This window comes from Corvus kubaryi, unplaced genomic scaffold (genome assembly GCF_017639235.1).
Source record: "Corvus kubaryi isolate FWS band 111438036 unplaced genomic scaffold, C.kubaryi_AGA036_p1.0 37334, whole genome shotgun sequence".
Taxonomy (NCBI): Eukaryota; Metazoa; Chordata; class Aves; order Passeriformes; family Corvidae; genus Corvus; species Corvus kubaryi.
This window is the reverse complement of record NW_024581108.1, coordinates 16,349,448-16,371,669: the sequence shown is the minus strand read 5'-3', so window position 1 is coordinate 16,371,669 and position 22,222 is coordinate 16,349,448. Positions and strand designations below refer to the sequence as shown.

General features: G+C 47.1%; 1 protein-coding gene across 1 annotated transcript in view; it reads left to right on the top strand.

The window, feature by feature from the left end:
- The window catches only part of ERI3 (ERI1 exoribonuclease family member 3), a 120,917-nt gene that overhangs the window by 33,048 nt on the left and 65,647 nt on the right, over positions 1 to 22,222 (top strand). The window contains exon 5 of the mRNA XM_042030528.1: positions 8,882 to 8,954. Coding sequence (XP_041886462.1) covers positions 8,882 to 8,954 — 73 coding nt within the window. The remainder of the gene's footprint in view (positions 1 to 8,881; positions 8,955 to 22,222) is intronic.

Genomic DNA, 22,222 nt, shown 5'->3' with positions numbered 1-22,222 from the left:
ATTTGCACAGAAAACTGTGCTCAGACCTTGTTACCCAATGTGCCAGTCTCCCCACTGCTGTCAGCATGAGAGCCCATGAAGCCGCTGTGCATGCAGTTTTGGGTTGTGTATCATCAGAGGGCACGGGAAGGTGGTTTACCCAATGCCACTGGCTCCTATTAGGATTTCTCTTTTCCCTTTAGTGGGGAGTGGGAAGAAGAAGCAATCTCAGAAGTCAGTTGAGAGAGTAGAACTGGATGATGTGGTGCCAGAGGAAGACAGAGATGGTGCCAGGAAAGAAGAGGGGTTCAAACAGGGTCACAAAACAGAATGTAGATAAATAGTCTGCTTCAGTGAGTGGAGAGAGAGGTGATGCAGAAGGCTGGAGACTCCCTCTTTGGATGAGGGGCTCTTCCCCTTACAAGTGGTATAGCCATGGCTGGAGGTGGAGACAGACCTGGCAGACAGGGTTTTTCAGCTGATTCAAGTGGTTCAAGCAAGCCCAAAAGAGAAAACTTTTGATTGCTAGAGCTGCCATGGCTTTCCCCCATGCCTTTTGGCCAGGCTCTGTCCTGCTTGGGGCTTCACGTCAGGTGTCTGCAAGTCCAGTGACCTGACTGACCACCCACGTCCTTTATCCTGCCTTCCTGGGTTGGCAGATCCCCTCTGTGACTGGAAAAGTGCTGTTTAGACTGACGACTAATGGCCTTTAAGTGACATGATTGTATTATGTTAAGCGTCTATAGGCTTTACCATTAGGCACTAAACAGTTTATGACTCATAGCAGAGAAGCCCTTGTCCTGAAGAGTTTATACACTAAATGGTCTGGACAGGCAAGGCTTGGAAGAGGCAAGGTTTACTCCGGCCTGTCAGAGAGCAGGTCTAAGGAAGGCCTGGGACAGGATGTGTCTTCTCAGTTTAGAGCAGCACCTTGCTCTAGGTCTTACACGTTCAGGTTTCCTGGGGAGAAATACTTCTGCAGTGGGAGGAGAACCATATTTAATTTTAGCTTAGTTTTTGTGCATGTTTTGGCTTTGAGGGGGCTTAGACACGATGTGTTGTGGGTGCATCCGTTTCATCAGATATATTCCCTTACTCAGTGCGTAATTACAGTGTTCTGCAGCAGGAGTCTGAATGCTCCCTCTTAAAGCAGCTAGTATGCAGAGAACCAGGTGATTACTAAATTAATGTCTGTATGAAACACTTACTAAGAGACCATATAGACAGAGAAAGGACACATGCTCTGTGTAATCAGGCTCTGCTGGAGCATGATTCACAGAATAATTTAAATAGAGATCTCTAATCCAACCACCTGATCAAAGCAGAGCTAACTTCAAACTTACATTGGGTTTCTCTGGGTCTTCTCCAGATGAGTTTGAATGTCTCCAGGGAAGGAGATTTTACCACCAATCTGTTCCAGTGCTTTATTACCTGCATGGTGAAGAGTTTTTCCTGATGACAGATTGGACATTCACCTGCTACAGCCTGTGGTCATGATGCGTGACTTTCACTGAGAACACAGTATTCAGTTTTGTACACTCCTCTTCATAAGATGCTGTATAATGTCATGCTTAGTATGCATGTTTAGTATTCACACCAAGTTTACATGTAAAAATCTGTTTTTAAGGGTTCTTCATAGGGCAGGTTCCCAAGGCTGGGGAGGCGATCTCAGCCTTGGAGACTTTGCAGTATCTCTTTTCTTGGGAGGAGTGTCATGCATTTCTGATGTCAAAGGGAAGTCACCCTAGTCGTTCTCCATGTCTGGAAGGGATGGTGAGAGCATTTGCTCTATCCCTCCACCAATCTGGAACAGTGTGAATCTTCTGCCTGCTGCGCTTCTCATCTCAGCTGAACCATGGAGCCAGTAAGCTCTGGTTTCCTGCATGGTAATTAAGTACTTATTTAAAAATCAAAAAGCTCAGTTCTGATCCTACTATCCCTGGCTGTTTACAAACTCCAGGGAGAGTAACTCTAGATTTACTCCTACATGCCTAGCAGTAGAATCAGGCCCAGTAAATAGAGCTATGAATCTTTTTAAGAGAAGCTGTTAAGAAGTAGCACATAGATTTATTGTAGCATCATGTGTGTGCAATTGTTGATGAACATCTTCTGTTGGAGGCTGAATACCTGCTGTGTTACAGCCTTGCTCTTAATGTTGAGATAGCATCTCTGCCAGCATCTTGCTGACGCACAGACAGATACCCATAAAAGGGCCAGATCTTGCTTGGTGTTAAATGCCTTCATGTTTCATTAAGGTTGATGGCAGTGGAAGGCACACAGTGCTTTGCAGGACGAGCAAGTCACGACAAGCCACTTGCCCTGTGTGCTTTTTGTGGCAGAATTATGTCCCTAGTGTATACATTGCTCTGGCTGCAGTCTGGGATAACACCGTTTCCATTCTCTGGCTAGCGGCTTGGAAAGCAAGGGTCTTGAGGTTCTCCCAAACTTCTTAGTACCCAGCAAAAATTTCGAGAATAAGGATCATGCTGTTAGCATGGGATGGGTGTTCAGATATTTCAGCCAATGCTGCTATGAGTCCCGAGTGTTGAGGCGTGCAGTTTGTCTTTTAGGCTTCCTAGGCAGGAATATGTCTGGTAGAGAGAGAACACAGCTCTGTCCAGAATTGGCATCACAGAAAAAGAAAGAAGATCTGAAAGTGCCAGGTATTAGCCTTGCTGCTTAGCCTGTGTTTTTGGCCTCATTACACTAATCCAATTAAAGATTGGTGGGCAAAGATAATGCACACTCCAGTGAAAGGGTTTGTGTGGCAACTGCTTTCTTTCCTGGGCATCTGGAGTGGCCTAAGTTATGTTGTGCATCACCACACCTCCCCAGGCCCTGCAGACCCACTGGTGCCTCCATGTGCCATGGTGTGTGCTCTTCTCCTGCATTGTGTCTCTCTTATTACTAATGGAGCATGGATGCATTTTAGCTGCTGGTCAGCCCTCATTAATATCCAGAGATGACAGGTTGACATTTGTAAAGAAGACTTGCATTGACCTTCATGTTGTGCATCGGTGCGGTTGCCATATAGTGCCCTGTGCTGGATGCTTCTTCCTGTGCTGCCTCGGGAATGCATTTGTGTTAGCAAAGGGACCGACTGCTCTGTAACCCTTTGCTGCTGTCAGGAATGCAGGCAGTGTGCCTGGATGTCTCTACATCCCTCTGCCCATTCCAGGACTGTTCGCTGTAGAGCCTCCATCCATCCCGGTGAACCAGACTGGAGGGTGTTGGCATTGCACTTGTGGCTCCTTGTGGAGGTTTGGTTTTTGAGTACTGGGGGCCTTAATGGAAGACAGCTTTATGGCAATAGCAATGTCCCATCTTCTTCCTTTTCCTGACTCTTGCTTCTCTGGGGAAGCAGCAGAAGAAAAGGCTGTGCTGTCCAGGCATCCTAAGTGCTGTCAGTTGCCTGTCTCTCCCCCAGCCCACGCCATCCCGGCTTGAGGACTGCTGCAGCCTGCTCAACAATGACATTTATTAACAGAGGGGGCTTTGAAAAAAGGCAGGCTGCTCCTGCAAAGGCTTCTCGCTGTAACTCTGTCTCCTCTCACCAGCCCGTCTGAGGCAATGGCTGCTGGTGTTGAAATTCATTAGTGTTACCTGACAGGCGATGGAGGCTTGCTCTGTCTGTTCCCACTTCCCTGCTCTCATGTCCCTGCTTCATGCATGCTGATATTTAAAGCTGATGTGTGGCTCATAGGCTTGTTGCACTGTGACAAGTTTGGGGGTGGTTGAGAGAACTGAGAGGGTGGAAGGAAAGCAAAGAGGGAGGGAGATGGGACCTGTCTCAGGGTTTCTGCGAAAGCCCAGGGCTGTTCAGACCCTCTCCAGATGTACAGTATTTCCACAGCTGCTGCTTGAGAATTTTAAGTACAGCCATGCAATGTGGTTTGTCCTGCACTGATGGGGGGCAGAGAGAGACAGCACTGTGTGTGCTTGGTGAGAGTGGGGTGCAGTCACCTGGCAAGGGCTTATCTGGTGGAAAGCAAGAGCAGGTGGGCTCCTCTGGCCCCTTGAGTGGTGTGTGGGGCTGACATCCCACTCTACATCAAAACAGAGCAGCACCTCTGGACTGCGTGATCCAGAGTGTTGACGAACCTTGCTTTGAATGAAGGTGCCAGGCTGAGGTGGTTTGACAGCTCCTCTCTTTGACCGTGGTGCTGTTACGTGCTTCAGTATCCAAGCAGCTTCCTTCTTCAGTGAAGGATTTCCAGGGCAGGAGCCTGTCAGTCCTCTCCTTTGCAGCCCAATGCACTGGTGTTGGCCAGGACACAAAATGTTATGCATCTCTTACAACGCAAGGTCTCCAGGGAACAGATTTTTTTGGAAGGGTAAGATCGTGTCTATAAACCCCAAGATTTAATGTCCCTTTACCTTCCCATAGAGGAACTTGTTCTTTTAACTGCCTCAATATCAATATACCCTGTGTGTAGCAAGTGGCCCTATTTCTTTGTCTCCTGACATCCTGAACCCAGAAGCAGATGGACATTAACCAGCTCTGATTAGTTGGGAGAATCAAGCATTAATTTTTTATACGCCAGAACCACCTGAGTGATGGAAATCAATTATGGCTGCCCCTCCTCCTTCCATATTAATGTGTTGGCTCCGAGCAGAGATGGAGGGACCTGTTGGAATGAGAAACCCCTATTTCTTCGTTTGACCCTCTAGATAATTAGGGTTAAATTGATATGCTATCGCACTGGTGACACATTTTATCTGCCTCTGTTTGTACAAGAGGATACAATAGTGGAGGAAGGACCAATTTGTGCCCTGCTTTAGCTAACCAGACTGAGATAAAAGGTGTCACTAGTATGATAACGTTCTTGCCTCGTGCTCCTTTATTGTTGCTCAATTTGCTTTTTTTTTTTTTTAATCCTGTTCTTTTTCTTTCAATACCCTTGGTCATATTTTAACTCCATGCCATCGCATAATGACGCCCTGCTAAATGTGTGTGGAGATAGGCAACTCTGGCTGACAGCCTTCCCTGATAACCGAATTCCAGACCATCCATCACTAGGCTGCTCTCCTTAACTTAAGGAAAGTGATAACTAAAGCAAGGCCGTTTATCACCGCCGGCTGTGCGCTTCTTGCCGCCTTGGAGAGAGCTGGCTTCCACAGCAGAAATGCAGCCATGTTACCTCACCTCCTATTTGCATCCCATTCATCTCCAGGCCCCATTTACCCTGCAGGGTAGTGAAGCAGGGCTGGGTGGAAATCAGAGCCTGGGGTGGTGAAAGCTCTCTGAAAATGGTGCAGAGTTGCCACTACTGACCATGGTCTAAGAAGGACTTAGACTTGCTTAGCTGGTGGAGGAGAGTGTGCTACCTGATGTCACTTGCTCTTCCACCCAAAGGGGATGTGCATTTTGGGAGCAGGCAGAGGTTATGCACTCCCATCTCTGCTTCTGGGACGACAGAGCACCAGAGCTGCATTGAAGGCTGGAAAATCCCACAGCCATTTTCAAGTTTATTCTGTATTGAATGCAGTCAGCGTTTGGCTGATGGGGTGGTTTTTGAAAGCCAGCTTCCTTCCCAAGGAGTGAGAGCTTTAGTGTTTGGGAAGCCAGTTAGACCTCATTCAAAAACTGGAAGGATCATGGGATGCTGAATGCAGAAAAATGTGCCATCATTTCTCTTCTCCCTTACCTGAGGAAGGGCTGAATCCTGAGCTCTCTGCTGAGGCAAAGCTGCCCTCAGTGCGCAAGTTTGGCTCTGGCAAGATCAAGAAGCCATACCGAGTATAAGAGCTTATTTATCAAATAAGTGAATGCTCAAGTGAGTGGTGGCTCTGATAAATAGACATGCTTCCTTACAGGCCATGGTATTTCTGTTCCCCAGGACAGCCACAGATGTGCCTTATTTAGTCCAGCCTGGAAAAGATGATAGAAAAACTCCTGCCTGGTCAGCAGGCTGGAGAGTGGGGGGACCACTACAGGTGACAATCTTGGAGCTGGGAAAAGATGTTGCAGGGGTGTTTTCCTCCCTGTAGGTACCTGGAAACCCAGGTTCTGTGCAGTGAAAGCCTCTGGTTCCCTATGCCAGGAGTGCTGCATATTTAGACTAGACCAGACCCATATAGGAATCCTGTGCTAATCCTTGCTCAGTGGCTGTGTCCCCAGTGGCCTGGAGCCACCAGGACTGCATCTTCCAGCTCAGGGATAGACTTATGTTTTGGTCCATGCTGCTAACAGCCCGCCCAGGTTATAACATGTTGGTCTCCTGGTGCTTGAAAAACTTGAAGCCCCTCTGCTGCTGACAAGAAATGAGGGGACATCAAGGGGGAGGGGGAATGTCCTGAGGTCACACAGCTTCACAGGCAGTTTCTGGGGTTGTTAGTTGTTTGCAAAAATGCGTCATTTATTTAGTTGACATATTTATTTGGAGCATTTATTTTCTCCAATTAAAGACCCACTGTCCAGCGCCCAGGGCACACTGCCATCAGTCTCAGGGTGAAAATAGAACCAGGCTGTCCAGTTTGCTGGGCCTTTTGGTCCCACAGGGATGGCAGTGCTTTAGATGTCATTCATTGCACTGGGTGGTTTGCTGTCAATTCCTGTGGCTAACAAGAACAATGCTGCACTCACTTCATCTGGGCCCTATCCAGATGTAAGGTGAATTGATAATTTTTCCTCTAACTCTTGCTAACTTCTGTCATCATCCTGTCTAGCTAAATGTGAGCAATCTGAAAGAGGTTGGCCTAATCAAGTGCCTATATTTAGACCAGTTATTTGTTTTAGATGGTTCCTTTTCTTGTGATCTTTCTTGATTTGGGCACCAGCAAAAAGCAGCTTTCCTGGAGAAAGAGCTTTCTCAGCATGCTGATTGGGGCTGGTCGGGTCTGTTTGACTAAGGGATGTCATGGACATCTGTGTAATGGCTGTAAAATGCATGGGCCAGGCTGCTGTTTCTGTGGCAGCTGTGCAGTTGTGAGGAGTGACTCCAGGTGCTTTATTTCAGCACAGTGGCATCAGATGAGCTGTGCCCAGGGATGGGACTGTGCTGTCAGCTTGCACTGCTTGCACTGCACACTGCCATGGCTCGTTCTCTTGACAGCCTTCCTGCTTTCAAAGAACTTCCTCTGGACATACTTACTCAAATGTGTTTGTATGACTTAAATTATTGGTCCTAAATCATCACACGTGCATCTTCTCAGGACCAGGCATTTGACTTTGGCACAGGAAGTCTATTCCTTTCTTAGCCTAAGCAGGGCAAAGGTAGTACACAGGTGGGTCCCGGTGTTTGCTGGCTCTGTTGGCCACATACTTCCAGGAGATTCCTCTGGATATGTTTCCCAGCTTCCTTCCTTTGCTTCGCATAGAAATGGAGGAGTCACCAAGACCAGACTGCTCTGGTACTGCATTACCCTGAGTCTCACATTATCTGCAAGTGCATTATCTGTGTTGCTCCTTCATCTCCTTACTTGGGGAAATGTCTGGAGAGATGCTTTCCCATTCACCAAAGGAATTGGAGCTGGGCTGAGCACTCAAGTACTGCCTGGGATGCTGATGGTGCACCTTGGGGTGTTTACCTTGTATCCAGAGTTTGTTCCTGTATTTCAGTCTCGAGTCTGCAGTCTAGTCCAGACTATTCACTCTTTCCTCCTTGGAGAGCAGGAGAAGGCTTTGTCCTGGACATGGTAGTGGTCTGTGTTCAGATATTTGAGCAGCTGATGCTGGCACTCGTAGCTCTTCCTCCTCCCCTGCAATCTCCTCCTACAACCCCCATATGCTTGAGGAATTTGGGAGATTACCCACCTCTCTCTGTTTGCAAAAGCCAATTTCTAGGGTTGTGACTTTTAACATGCACAAACAGCTCTAATTTAGTCATTTATTTAGTTGACATATTTATTTGGGATGTTCCTTTGCTTCACTTAAAGATCCCATGACCAGTGCCCCAGGCATGCTCGGCAGTATGTGAATGAACAAGATCCATCAATTACTCTTGATCAGATCAAAGTGGCCAGAGAAAACTCACATAACTCATGTCCCTGCACAGGCTTGGCTGGAGCCACACTGTTTGCAACTCAGCATTCCCCAGCTGAGGGGCACATCCTCGCTCCCCTGCAAACTCACTGGGATCGGCACAGTGTGGGAAAAGCAGCTTTCCTGAGGTGCTGCTGTCACTTCAGGCAATCTGCCTCCCTTACCGGTGCAGTTTTGTTTTGAGCCCTATTCCATCGGCTTGCTGTAGGAAGGGAAAGGATAAATATGTGTGCTCACAGCTCTGGCTGCTGTGCTCACATCCCTGGCTGCTGTGCCAGGGATGTATCTCCCTAGTGAGATACACTGTGCAGCAACTTGTATCTTCAGAGTTGTGTCTGCTCTCTTCCTCCTGTTTCCAAGCACCTGCTTGGAAAACAGCCTCTGCTTTCTTAGCCCTACAGCACTGCTACCCAAAAAATGAATGCTTTGATGCCTCCTTCCCTCCTTCATGTCTCTTTTGATGTTTTAACCATAAAGGCCAAATGGAGAAGCACCAGGGCATGACAGGTGAATTGTCAGTCCTTCTGTCTGCCCTGTAAGCTGCTGGCAGAGCAGGATGGTTTTGCAGGGATTTGTGATGGGTTTGCTTAGCCAAAAACAGCCTGGATACTCCAGTCATCTTTGTGTGTTAGCCAGCGTGGAGAAGAGCTGAGTGCTGCACTTGTACACAACTGCTGTTCAAAATGTTTAGTCTAAAAGGTTTCAGCAGCCTGGATGTGGCTGGATGTATAAAAGTCTTAAGCCAAGCTTTACTCTCATGAGATTTTTTTGCCAAGAGCTGTGGTGTTTCTGATGTGCAGCATGATGTTACAGCAGACTCAGTCTTTTCCATCTCTGAACGAAATGCACTTAAGAAAACAGAGTTTGTGTTGTCAAGACACTGATTGAATCAAACTTGCTCTCTCTTCTCTCTTATAGGTTACCAGGACAATGCCAGTACTTAGGGCTGCCGGTTGCTGATTACTTCAAACAGTGGATTAATCTGAAAAAGGTACTTCTGTGCAAACTGCCACAGTCCCTGTCTCCCTGTCTCCCTCCTCCCCTTGTCCTTCACTTTTCCTCTTTAAGGAGGTGTCTAATAACTACTGCTGTTTTGCATTGAAATGAGTTATTTTCTCAGAAGCTGGGCTGAGCGAGTCCTCCAGCTCCCTATTGTATCTCCTCTAATAGAGTCTTACTATACTTGATGGGATGTGTTCTGCAGCTGGGGAGAACCCCATTGTGGCAGGCACAGTGCAATGCCTCTGCATAATATTGGGACACTGTGAGACCTCTTTTCAGTGAAGGTTGTGTTGTCACCAGTACTGCTGACTCTGTTTTGTTTTGCAGCCATATAAGGCTCCTAGGAGCATGGTTCCCATCAGATGAAATTCCGGTTAATAAATGTGGAAATACTCCAATGTAAAAATCAGCATTTCTCTTTGTGGTGTGGGGAAAGGGAGCTGTCTCAGCAGCGCATCCACCTAAGAGATCAGTGATCACTTTGCTAAGCACAATGCCTTGGACTCAGTACGGTCTGGTGCCTTGTCTTTTGCTCCACACCTTCCCTGGGTGGTTAAGGAGCAGCATGCTGTGCATCCACAAAGACTCCTGGCACAGCTGTTCCATCTACACAGAAAAACATGGTGATGCCATAAGTCACAAACCAAAGTGGGAAGAAAAGAACAAATGTGATTACAAGCAGTAGCAGGGTGAGGGAGGAGGTTGCAGTCTGTGCACAAGAGAAATTGGGGTGGCCGTCCTGGTTAAACCTTCAGATGAATAAGATTCCCTCCCCCCATCCAATTTAGTGCTTTATTTGGGTTTCTACGCCTTTTCCTGGTAATTAGGGGGCTCAGGAAGCGGAATTTGCTTATAAACAGCTTGTTGTTCTTGCAGTCTTTTCTTTTGTTCTTTTATTTATTTATTGTTTTAAATGGAAGCATGAGTGACAGGCTGAGCGGCCGCAGAAGGACAATTTGCATGATCTGTTCCGTCAAATAGGGTAGAACATGAACTTAACAAGGGATGCTGGCAGCACATTCCTGGCTGAACTTGTCAAAGGGTCTTGTATTTCCCTGCTGTCAGAGCAAATCTTTTGGCTGATTGCTGGTCCTTGGTAAATGAAATCTGAAAGCACATTGGGGCATTCTGCAGTTCAGTGACCATTAATGATCGCCATTTGAAGTTCACTAAACTTCCGGTGAATGGATAGCAGCTATATAACCAGCAGGTTGATGGCTGCAGAATAATAATACTCGAAAAAAAAATCCCTGTGTACTGTGATGTTTGCTAAGAAGTAGGTTGATCCATCCATGCTCCTCCTTTGGGACTCAGGATGAATGACTTATGGCTCTTTCCCATAGTTCAAGGCTCCTGGATTTAGTGTGTTAGGAGCTGGGATTCATCATTATGTAGATGTCCAGGCAAGTGTCTCTTCTTCAAGATGAGCGTTCATGTATTGCATGTCAGCAAATACTGTGATACTAAGCTGAGGGCTGCTGAGCATCCATGAAGTCCCAAGCACAGAGCTAAATGCAGGAGCAGGAGGGAAGTTGGTGCAATTGAAATGTTCCCCTACCCAGCTCCCTGAAATGGTCACATGTTGAGCATGTAGGATGGGGGCACGTGGATTGGGTTGTCCTCCTCTGCAGATGTGTTACTGGAAAGTAAAGTTTCAACCTCCTTCAGATCATGCAGGAATGTGAGAGAGAAATGCTGATCTTCTTCCAACCCCTCTAGTCCCTTAAAAACAGTGAAGTTTTTCTGACACTTTAATACCTGACACCCTCTGACACAGAATGGTTCCAGGGACCCTGCATCCCTCTGGGAAGTGACCCATGTTGCAGAGGGGAGCAGAGACCTCTCCTGTCCTGTGGCTAAGAGCTGCTTCCCCTGGGACTTGCTCTTACCCCAGGGTGGTGATCTTTCTATGCCACACACTGCTTTCAGGTGCTTGTGGGGCAACTGCCTGTGTGTTTTCACAAGAGAGGATTTCCAGCCTAGATAACTGATTCTGTCCAAGCAGACAGACCCAGCGGAGACTCAGTCTCTATTGACTGAGCTCCCAGTGTAAAACAGATAAGATGATAAGAGTGGACAGGTAACAACTGCCCCCCCCTGCCCCCCCATTCTTTCCTGCATAGCTCAGGTGGCCCCTTTTCCCCCTCCCTCTAGCACATTCCTGACCTAGAAATACTTCCTAGGCTGAGTCTGCCTCTGACCTGATCCATGAAGTAAGTGAAGGTGTTGTGGGGTGGCTGGGGCTTGGAGTGTGAAACCGTTGATTTTTAGGTCATGGATAATGCAGAGACTTGAATGTTTCAGATCTCAAGAAAACAGGCACATGGGACAGAGAGCAGTTTCCTGCAGGATGGCCCACCTGCACCTGCTGTACCTCCTTTGAGTCTCTGCTTATGAGCAGTGATAACAAGAGTACCTTTCTGAATTAGGGTGCTCCTGCTACGACTACCAGGCAATGCTGAAGTAGGATTACACACAGACAAGTTTGTGTATCTTTGTGTAGTGCAGTAGCAACAAAATACGTTCCAGATTCCCTCTGCCCATGCACACACAGGTTCAGGTCTTCTTTGTCTCTGTTTTGTGTCATTTTAAAAAACAGTCCTTGTCTGGACTCCCTCTGCCAGAGTGTGGAATGCTCCAGAGCTCAGCAGATCTTCTTCCCGCAGTGATGAGAGAGTCTTTCTCAGTTCATTTGCCAATAAACTTCCTTTTCACTGCTGTGCTGCAGGAGCGGTTGAGGTGAGAACCTTGTGCCTGCAGGCAGCTTTCACAATTTCCAAGACCTCCCTCTCAGGCAAGCTGGAGACAGGAAGTGTCCCCGGTAGCTGCCATGCTTGCTTTGCCTCAGGCAAACCTTGTTGGATTGATCTGGCCGTTCAGGTGGTGGTGAGCTCCACATCTGACTGCTGCAATGGTGGCCACTGTGTCTTGGGATCTGTAATAAAGCCTTCTGTGGAGGAGAGAGTGGGGGAAGAAAGCTGCCTATGCACTTGACCATGTTTGCTGAAGTTTTACCTCACCCTGTGCCCCCCCAGCCTGCTAATGCATCCCTTCCATCAAGCCTGATCGGTGTTTGCTGACATTTTTAATGTCACTGAGCGATCTTGTATCTCTGGTGAGCTGTCAGTGTGAGCTGACTCGGGGCAGAGAGTTTATCATGTTCTTCACTTCGATTAGCTCAGCCTTATGGGAGGGCAGCAGAAAGCAGAGGAGGCTTTCTTTGAATGCTGCAACATTTCAGATATCCCCCTAAACCATCTCAATAGAGAGCCACCATCCCATCTGCCAGTTCTCCTTAGGTACCTGTCATGTCGATCTGCAGAGGCCCTGTGGGTTAAGGCTGAGGTGCAGAACCTGAGCTACATCACTGGAGCTGGGTGCTCAGGGTGGAAATAACAGAGAGTGCTTCATGTCAGGAGAGAGGGACAACAGTGGAGTAGTATGTGCAGAATGCAGGAGGCCATGGGTCAAGATTTATGCAAAAAGGAAAGCTCCTGCAGCTAGCAAGCTGCAACCAAGCTGCTGCCTTGAGAGTATCCTCAGGTAGCCAGGGTAAATCCATTACTGCTTATTCTAACACAAGGATCAGCTCTCATTTGTGCTTCCTGTGCTCTTTCAGGAGCCTCTGTGGTTTGTTTTCCAGGTCCCACTTGAGTTAGCAGCATGGTTGGTCCTGTGATGAATCCTCACCCCAGGGGCTGGAACCAGTGGTGTGTTAGGCTGAGGACACAGTGCCTGCAATCACAGGGTGTCCAAGAGCCTGGGAATGGGAAAGCCAGCAGGCAGTAGGAGTTGCCAGCACCACTGGGAGGGGAGCACATCACTGAAGGGAGAGTGGTTTGATGGAGGGAGGGGGTGGAAGAAGAGGGGTGAAGATAGATTTTCTTACAATGAGCTTGTGCAAGAAGAGCGTTAGAAGGATGATGAGGGTATCAAAATGGCCAGACCAAAGATGTAACCCAGGTTATCTTTATGCCAGAGACCAGTAGCCAATGCTCACAGGTCTAACAGGGAGAGCATGGCTCGAGTCAGCTTTCTCTGATTCCCAGCAACTGTCTCCTCAAGAGCTGAGAGCTGTCCCTGGACCACTGTATCTAGCACCCACTGTTTTTACCATGTCTACCAGAAACTTGTACACCCTTTTCTGAATCTGCTTATGCTTTCAGTTTCTACAGCATCCTGCAGCAATGATTTTTGCTGTTTAATGATGTATCAGTTATCCTCTGTGTACTCTTAAGTTGTGTGAAGATGCAGGTCCCTTTGTTTCTTTTCAGCCTATTGTCAGATCATTTTCTTGGGCGTAGGTCTTGTATTGTGTGAAAGAAAATGTGTTTCTAGTTCTTCTTCATCATGCTATTCTTGATTTGAGACCTTGGTCATATTCTTGCTCAATTGTCTTTTCCAGCACAGCAAAACTTGTTGGAGGGCTGGCAGAAAGGCACTTGTGGGCTCTGTGACTCTAGAACTGGCTGTGGAAGTTATTCTTAACATGTGTACACTATCCTGATCTTCCATTTATTCTCTGGATGTTTTGCATTTAAAAGATGAGAGGAGTGTTTTATGTATCCACTAAGGGTTTGTTTTCTTCCTTGTTTCTCAAATTATATATATCTTTTTTTTTTTTTAAAGAAGACAATCTTCATACCCATCACAGAACTGTCCCTTTCTCTGCACAGCTACCCTGGCATCTTTGACCATCTTTGATTTCTGTTCAGAGGGTGCAGCATGTCTTTAGATACAGTAATAGTGGTTGCTTTAGGAGCGACAGAAAACTGGTCTTGGTTTGACATCCTGAAATTCATGAGAGTTTTTATGAAAAGCAAGAGTTGAATGATGTGTGTGAAGGAATGCAACTTTCCTTCTCTGGGCATGATGAAACAGAGTTGACAGAGCCTTGGGGAGCACAACGTGACCATGCTGGGGTGCTATGGCTGTGCACAGAGCTGGCCTTTTCCAGGGTCAGCCTTTATTGATCTGTAGATATTCCTGTTTGGAAGCAAACTGTTAATAAACATGCACAAATGTTTTAAGGTCACCTACTTGCATTGTGAAATCTGTCAGAGGAAACATGTAATAGGATGTTTTTGTTAATATTTGGCTACTAGAAATAAACACATCTTAAACAAACAAAGATTTGCTAACAGCTTTCTGTTTCTCTGAATTAACAATTCCTTCTGCCTTTGGAGTGGGAGGGGGGGCTCTGAGTACTTCTCAGGCACTTGGTGCTGAAGTGTCTTGAGTGCATTGGATGAAGATCATTGAAAGGGGTGAGAAATGGTTTATGTGTTAACCCGTATACCTGGAAGTTGCTTTTTTGAGGTCTAACTTCTTGAGGACTCACAGTGATTGTTATCAATTTCCTGTGTATTGAGTTACTGGCTGCAGGGAATATAAAATGCCTGGTAAGGTTAGAAGTGCCAGAGGAGGAGTCCTCAGGCAAAGTGCTTCATGGCCAGAGCATCAAGCACATGAATAAATGTTACCTCCTAACTGCAAAGAACTGTGCCCAGGGCTTTGCTGGTTTGCAGCATGGATGCCAGTTCTGAGACCCTGGCATACCTTTCTTCAGTGGGGCCTGGGCTTGCTTGGCTCCTCACCCCATTGGTGAAGCTCTTGGCTTTGGAAAGTCTCAGAGGGCAGAAATTGGAGAGGTTGTGAAAGGAAACACAAGGAGAAATGTGACTCTGGCACTCAGGGGAGTTAGGGTATCTCTTTCAGGGAGATGAGGAAAGGAAAGTGTCTGTGGAATGGCATTGGTTCATAGTTGAAAGGAAATGGAAGGAATTGCTTATAACAGCAAAATGACTGTGTTTAATAAATACTTTTCTCCGTATATACAGAAAGGCAGAGGTTGCCATGTTGCTGAGCAAGAGGGTTGCTGTTACAACAGAGTTTTCTGATAAAGTCAAGTGGTGAATTGGTTGGCATTTTGCATAGCTGGTTTACAGGAGTTTTAAAGAGCTGGCTGAGATGCCCTGGACTATTAATAAGTCTTTGAACAAGGGGGAAGTTCTAGAGGACTGGAAGAAAGCTAATGTTGTACCAGTAATTTAGAAGGGCAAATGGGATGACCGATGAAGTAATTATAGCCCTATCATCTTGACATTAATTCTGGGCAAAGTAATGAAAAGCCAGATATCATAGTTGATTAATAAAGAATGAAAAGAGGATAATATAATGCCAATCAATGTGGATTTATGGAAACTAGATCTTTTTCAAACTAACTTGATATTTTTTTTATGAGAATACATGTTTGGTTGATAAAGGTAACCATGTCAATGTAATATACTTCTGGAAGGCATTTGACTTGGTACCTTATGACATTTTGATTAAGAAACAAGAGTGATACAAAATCAACATGGCACACATTACATTGATTAAGAAAGAGCAAACTGACAGCTCCTAGCATTTAATTGTAAATGGATAATCATCATGGAGTGCATATCTTCCTAGTGGGGTCCCACAGGGATCTATTTCTCAGACCTCTTGTATTTAACACTTTTGTCAATGCCCTGAAAGAAAACATAAAAATCATTTTCGATAACGTGCAGGTACTGCATCCAGAAGGCAGCTGTTGTTGGATTTATAAACAGGCAATGGTGAGGAGGAGCAGAGGGGCTGGATCATTTCTTTCTTTGGGTCTGGTGTGACCAGTATGGGATATTGGGTCCCATCTGCATCAGAAATCTGGAAACTTGAAGACTGGATGAGAACTGCAAGACCAAAGGAGCACTCTCCATGCAGTAACAGCCCTGGGAGCCATTTAGGGTACCAGGGAAGGGTAGTTGTCAAGTATCTAAAGACGTGGCAAGAGGTTCCTTCACAGAAGCAGACAAAAGCATAAGCAGTTCCAGTTCCTGGAAGCCAAAGCAAGGTAATTCAGGCGCAGATCTTTACAGTGTGGGGTAATTAACCATTGGAACAACTTACCGAGGGCTGTGGTGGATTATCCAGCTCAGGAGGGAAGGGTTTTTTCCTAAAAACATCAGCTCTGGTTCAGACAGGAATTTGGGGCAGTGCTGTGGCCTGTGCAGGTAAGGCCAGCCAGTCATGGCTGTCTCTTCTATCGTGATGATATTTGCCCATCGGTCCTGCACAGCTCTGGCTGCTCCGCTCCCTTGCAGTGAGAGCACTCTGGAGGGCTCCTGGCTTGGGACTTGCTGGCTTCCAGACAGCACGAACATCACGAGTCTGGGAACGGAGGGGGAAGCATCCTGGGGAATGCGGCACCTCTGGCACGGGCAGAGGAGCCCTCGTTCTCCGGGGCTGGAGCACAGCAGCCATCCATGACTTCTCCTTTAAATCTGTCGTGCAGCTGTCTGAACTCTGAAATTTCTTTCACTCTCTCCCTTGCCTTGTTAACATGTGTTGCCTTTGGGGTAATCAGGGAAAAAATATTATGTCCTTTTACAATTACCGGGTTTTGGAATATTAAAATGTCTCTCTGCATCGGCAGTGTTATTTTGATTGGTATTCTAACCTTTGACTAGCCCATAAAGCGAGCCGCTCTTCAAGCCAATATTGCAGGACTGAAATTTAATTCCGAAATGATTCCAGATAATAGGGAGACAGATAATATATGCATGAAGGATATTATGTTTGGACTAAATGCAGCAGGGCCAGGGCTTGGGAGTTGAATAATAGCCCAGAGTGAGTTATAATCTGTGGGACAGAAATACCTTACTGTCAGGGCCAAGAGAGGAACTCTTAAATCAAAGGGAGGGAGATGAGGAGGGAGTTGAGGATAGTCATCTCAACGAGAAAGGGCATCGAGGAGAGGCCTTAAAGGAGCAGCCCTTTCTGTCCTTCTGCAGAGCAAGTTGTCCTTCCTTTCTTACTTAATAAGGAGTGCTGAGTAAAAATGTACTTCCAAGGAAAACCAATAGACAGGGGATTCTGGAAGTTTTTGGCAGTCTTTTCCCTTTTGTCTTCCTGGATTCATTAGAAGGTGGTACAGGATGGGTTGGTGCCTCAGTTTCCCTACAAGTTGTACCCAGATAGACCAAGGGGTTGTTGTAGTGGGTTCGCAATACATGCTAAGGTAGAGTGCTCACGTAGTACAGAGTAACCAGCAGAGTTGATTTTGACATCCTCTTCCACATAAAACAAAGAAAGCACAGGCACGGCGTGTGGTCTGCGTGGACAGTAGTTGTTGTTCATGGCTCTGCCCCAGACTTTCTCAGCCTGGGACTCACTGTCAGGCAAGGCTGTCTTTGTCCCTCAGAGCTGCTGCCTAAGCTGGTGACTGGAGACACAGAGTAGGAGTATCTTCTGTGACAGCAGAGGTACGAATTCAGTGACTTTTAAACATTGCAGGCTTTAAGAAACAACACCTCCCTCTGGGCTCTCTGTACCAGGGAAGGGAATTTGAGGTTTTTGCTATTTATTCCTCTACAAGTGGCACTTTGTGCTTTGTCAGCAGCTTCCAAGCATGATGGGAGTAGTCAGAAGGATACTTTCCACTCTGCAGTACCTCAGTCCTATAACTTAACCTGCTGGGCAAGGTGTTGGGAGCTTTCTGTAGCTAGACCGTGCTGCCAGCTGTCCTGGGAGGAGGGGAACTGAGCAGTCAGAGATGGAGAATGATGTCTGCTGCTGGGTGACACAAACCCATGTCGATATAACAGGCTTTGGCTCAGTGGCACGAGCTTATAGTTTCAAAGTAATGATCCCAGCCTCACATTTCATTTCCTTTCCTTGCAGTCTCAGGAGCTGGTCTTGCTACAGCTGAGAGGGGCTCTAGATGCAGCCTGGAGGCTTCACTGGTTTTAGATGACTTGAACGATAACATACATGCCCATCTCAGGAGGGCAGAAATAAGCAGTGTCCATTTTTGCCTAAATCAAATGATTTTGTGTTTCTCTCTCCTTTGGTTTTTGGTTTTGGGGGTTTTTTTGTAAATTACATCATCAAAACACAGAAGCAGTTTTCTGTGGAACTTGTGTCTGTACAAATTGTTTGGAGAGACAGGAAAGATGTGATCCCCTGAGGGTTAATGTAAGTTACATGGAAGCCACTTGGAGCTACTCCAGGGTAAAGGGTACGCATGAGTATTTTGGTCCTATTTACAACAAGCTCTTCCTGGAACTTCCTTCCATCCTTCTGTCCTTCTTGTAGCTATGCTGCATGTGTTCTCATGGCATCTCACACACAGGTTAACTTCTTTACCATCAGGGGTGCTCTTACATTCTCTTTTGCTAATACATGCTAAAATGTGCTAGGTGCATGTTAAAGTTAACCTCTTTTCCTAGGCAGGGTGTTTTGCAGCCTGGTCTTAGACTTTGGAACAAATGAGTTTCACATACTGCATTTGGGGAGGACCTGGCACAGGTGGAAAAACCCAGAGAGGAACAGAAGAAGGGTCAGAGAACTGGAAGACATGATCTCCAAAGGAAGATTGAGGGATTTAGAGGACAAAGCGTCCAGCTGCGCCAGGGGATGTTTAAGTTGGACATTAGGAAGAATTTCTTCACAGAAAGGGTGATTAGATATTAGAATGGGCTGCCCAGGGAGGTGGTGGAGTCACCGTCCCTGGAGGTGTTTGAGGGAAAGACTGGATTTGGCACTCAGTGCCATGGTCTAGTTGACAAGGTGGTGTTAGGTCATAGGTTAGACTTGATGATCCCAGAGGTCTTTTCCAACCTGATTGCTTCTGTGATCTGGGATATTCAGCCTAGAGAAGACTAAGCACAAATCATTTTTGAGGAATGAAAGCGCTCAGTTTCTGGCTGGTAGTGGTGTATGGCTCTCAATCACATCCTTATGTGCTGCAAGGAGATCAGTAAACAGTCTCCATGGAAAAGAGCAGGAATATGGGACCTCTAGTTCTTGGGAGTTCAAAAGAATGTGGTGGGGATGGTTTGGGTGGAGCTGGTCCTGCCTAGAAGCAGACAGTTGGTCATCACTTCTCCCCTCCTGCTTGCCCTGTGTGCTGTGATACTTCCTTTGCCCTTGCATTTGGACGCGGGCTGTCTGCATTCCTTGGGACGCATCACTGAAACTCAGAGTACCTGAGCAGGGAAAGAAGGGGTATTTCCCTTAGGTGCCATGTACAGTCTCCACTCCCCTCCTGATGCTGTCTGCCCAGATCCTAGATGTTTGAGCTGGGAAAATACCAAGGCAGACTTTATTCCTTGGCAGTGCCTTTGGGCTTCAGTAAGAACCAGGGCCTCCTGTAGCCACATGTGATACAGAGGGCTCTCAGGTAAGGTCAGAAGGTATTGATTCAAGAGAAACTGAGGAGCACAATTATGTTCCTTGGCCCCATGCAGCCTGCAGCTACTGGACAAAGCAGAGAGTAGAATTTGTTGCCTTTGAGCTTTTTTTAACCAGAGCAAAAGATTTGCCTTTTAGGTGAAATTCTGAGCAGTGGTTTGCTGAGCACACTGCAGTGGTCACTTTACTGAAAGCATCCTTGTCTATGCAAATGGTTGGAGGCAGGTTGGCATTTCTACACACATTGTTTTAGCTGCAGGCAAAAGGCAGAAAGGCAGCTGCTCAGACCTTGCGTGCTGCTCTTCCTGCTGAGTGCCATATTGCTCGGCTGCACCTCACTGTGCCTGTGTTCCCCGTATTGGGGGATTTGAACATCTGTCCCCTGCACCGAGGAGCCTCCTGGTTTCCATCTGGCTCTGTGTGTGCTGCTGCTGAGGTTAAACGTACTGCTCAGACCTTTGTTCTGTGGGTCTGGTTGCTGCTTGCAGGTTGAGGAAGGAGCCATGCTGACACTCCTGGTCCTGCCTCTTTATGGGGGTGTGTGCTGTAGGTGCCAAAGTTTTAGAAAGAGCTTGCACCCAGACTTGGTGCCCTTAGCATGGCAGGCCAGGAGCAAGCCAGGGGAACCACAAGAATGGTCCAAATTAGGCCTTTGTGAGCTGGATGTCAGTCTGGCACAGGTCTGGCATTTCACCTGCACGCAGGACTGCAGCTGTGCCTACAGGGCATTGGTGCTGTTGGCAGAAACTGGGGCCTCCAGCCTCACCTGCCTTTTTTTTTTGTGAAGCTGTGGAGCATCCTGCATTTCCCTGTGTCTCAGGTACTGAGGTCTGCCAGAGAAGCTGGAACCTTCTGCAAGCCCTGGTATTGCGAGAGGGAAGCTGACCCCAGGCCTAACACAGCTCTGTGCAGTCGATACCAGAGCAAGGCTGGAGGAGAAGGGATTGGAGGCAGGGCATGTTTTACAATAATCCTACAACATGTGCTGCATTCCAGGCCAGGAGGAGCTGGGAGTTGAAGGCACAATGCGTGAAAGATGGCCTTTCCTATAGTCCCATGGGAAAGGCAAGGGACAGAGCATCCCTGCATCCCAGCCTTTCATCTGGAGCTTTACTTGAGTACCAGCACAGCTGCCTAGTGCCTGGGAAAGGAGCTGGTTTTCTCTGCATTTGAAAGACAAGAGCTCCATGTAGGAGCATGAAAATAGACTTGTGCAGTTCTCCGGGAGGGTGTGATGGGCTATCAGATTTTCTGACTGGGGATTAAAACATTAACTGGTTAACATAGCTACAAAAGGGAGAGTGACTGACTGCTTGCCATCACCACCAGCAACAGGAGGCTGGTTTATGGTAGCCATTGGCTTACCTGTAAGTGGGAAGAACAGAACTTTTTTTTTTGTATGAGGTGTTCCTAGTGCCCTGTGTTGTGTACGTTGCACTGTCCTACTGAAAGGGTTGGGGCTTTGCTACTGGTGTCGTGGCTGGGAAAGTGTTGGTGTGCAGCCTCTGCCCCATTGCACAGAAGCATAGCAGGGCTTGGCTTTGGCTTCTCGTGGGCTCAGTATAAAGCAGCCAGAGATGGTGAGCAGGGAGATGGGAGATACAGTAGTGGAATTTGTATATTAATAACTTGCAGTACTTCACACTCATTAAATTAATTAATTAAATCCCTCAGAACCCCAAGGCTACTAAGCAAGTTGATTTCAGAGTTAGGATTAAAAGTCTCCCGTCACCCTTCCCCCATGCTGGCGTAGCACTTCTGGCTTCATTCTGGCTTTTGCTCTTTCCACTTGCAGGTTTCCTTGCTTGAACTCTACCTGCAGCCCAAGGATTGAATCTGTCAAAGTGGCTTTTCTAAGAACTGGCTGAAAAGTCTACAGATATGGTCTCCTTTTATTTAGAAAACAACCCGTCTTTTGCCCTTGTCTGGGCATAAACTTCTCTTATTTTGTGGCCTGCTGGGGAGGGCAGCTCTCATCACTGAAGCATGAGCCCAGCCAGGGTCTATCCCACAGTGACTGGTTTTCCCAGTTGCCTGGGCACTGCTGCAAACCAGGACCATCTTCTCCTTGGGTGCTCTGACATGAGTGTTGCTGCCACCTTTATAGGGCATCAAAGCTCCTGAGCAAATGGCCATTCCCAAGCTTGCCCAGTACGCATCAAGTTCTCAGCAGTCCCTTCTGGGTGTCAGTAGGTATGGTGGGGCAAGATGCTTTTATTTACAGACAAACATGCACCTTTCCTTCCTTGTGTTCAATGTTGTGTTGCAAAAGCTCGTAATCATGTTGTTTGATGTTTTCCTGGGCATCCTATCCACAGGTGAACATGTAGGTCTCACTCATGGCTGGTGGATCAGCTCCACCCACCCCACCTTTCTTTGAGCCAGGACACTGGCATTTCAATGCTGCACTCAAAATACCTTAAAGCAAATGACTTCCATTAAGCCATGCAGGATGGAGTGTAGCTGAGCTGTTGTCTCTCCTCCAAGCATTGGTTGACATCCCTGATGGGTTTTAGTGGTGTGGAGATGAAACCTCAGTGTGCTGTTCTACCAGTGCTCCTCTTGCATGCATCCTGCAGATGCATTTTTAAACAAACTGTAGACATTTAGTGTATGGTTTGGTGCCAATTTCAGGAAAGCCTGTTCTCTCTGCTCTCCCAGTGCGGTAACCTCTGTCAACCCAGCCCTGATTGATGCTGTTAACATTTGAGAGATCATTTGGGATCTCCGTCTTGGCTGCGCTCCTCACTCAGGGAAGGGCTGTCCTATGTGGACGCCTGCAGCTGCCAGAGGAGTGTGCTTGCAGCCTGACAGTGCGTTTTGGAGGAGGCAGGTCTACCAGGACTAAGGGTAGCACAAAACTTTCAAAGAGCTAATTGCTAGCCTCCAGCAGGTCCACACTGGGCCTTTATTTCTGTAGGTGAGGGTCTTTCAGCCTTCCTGGGACATTCATTTTGTTCTTGCCTTTTGGCACCATCGTTTTGGCCACTGCAGTGGAGGGGTGTCCCCATGCCTCTGCTCAGCCCCTTCCAGGTACTGGAG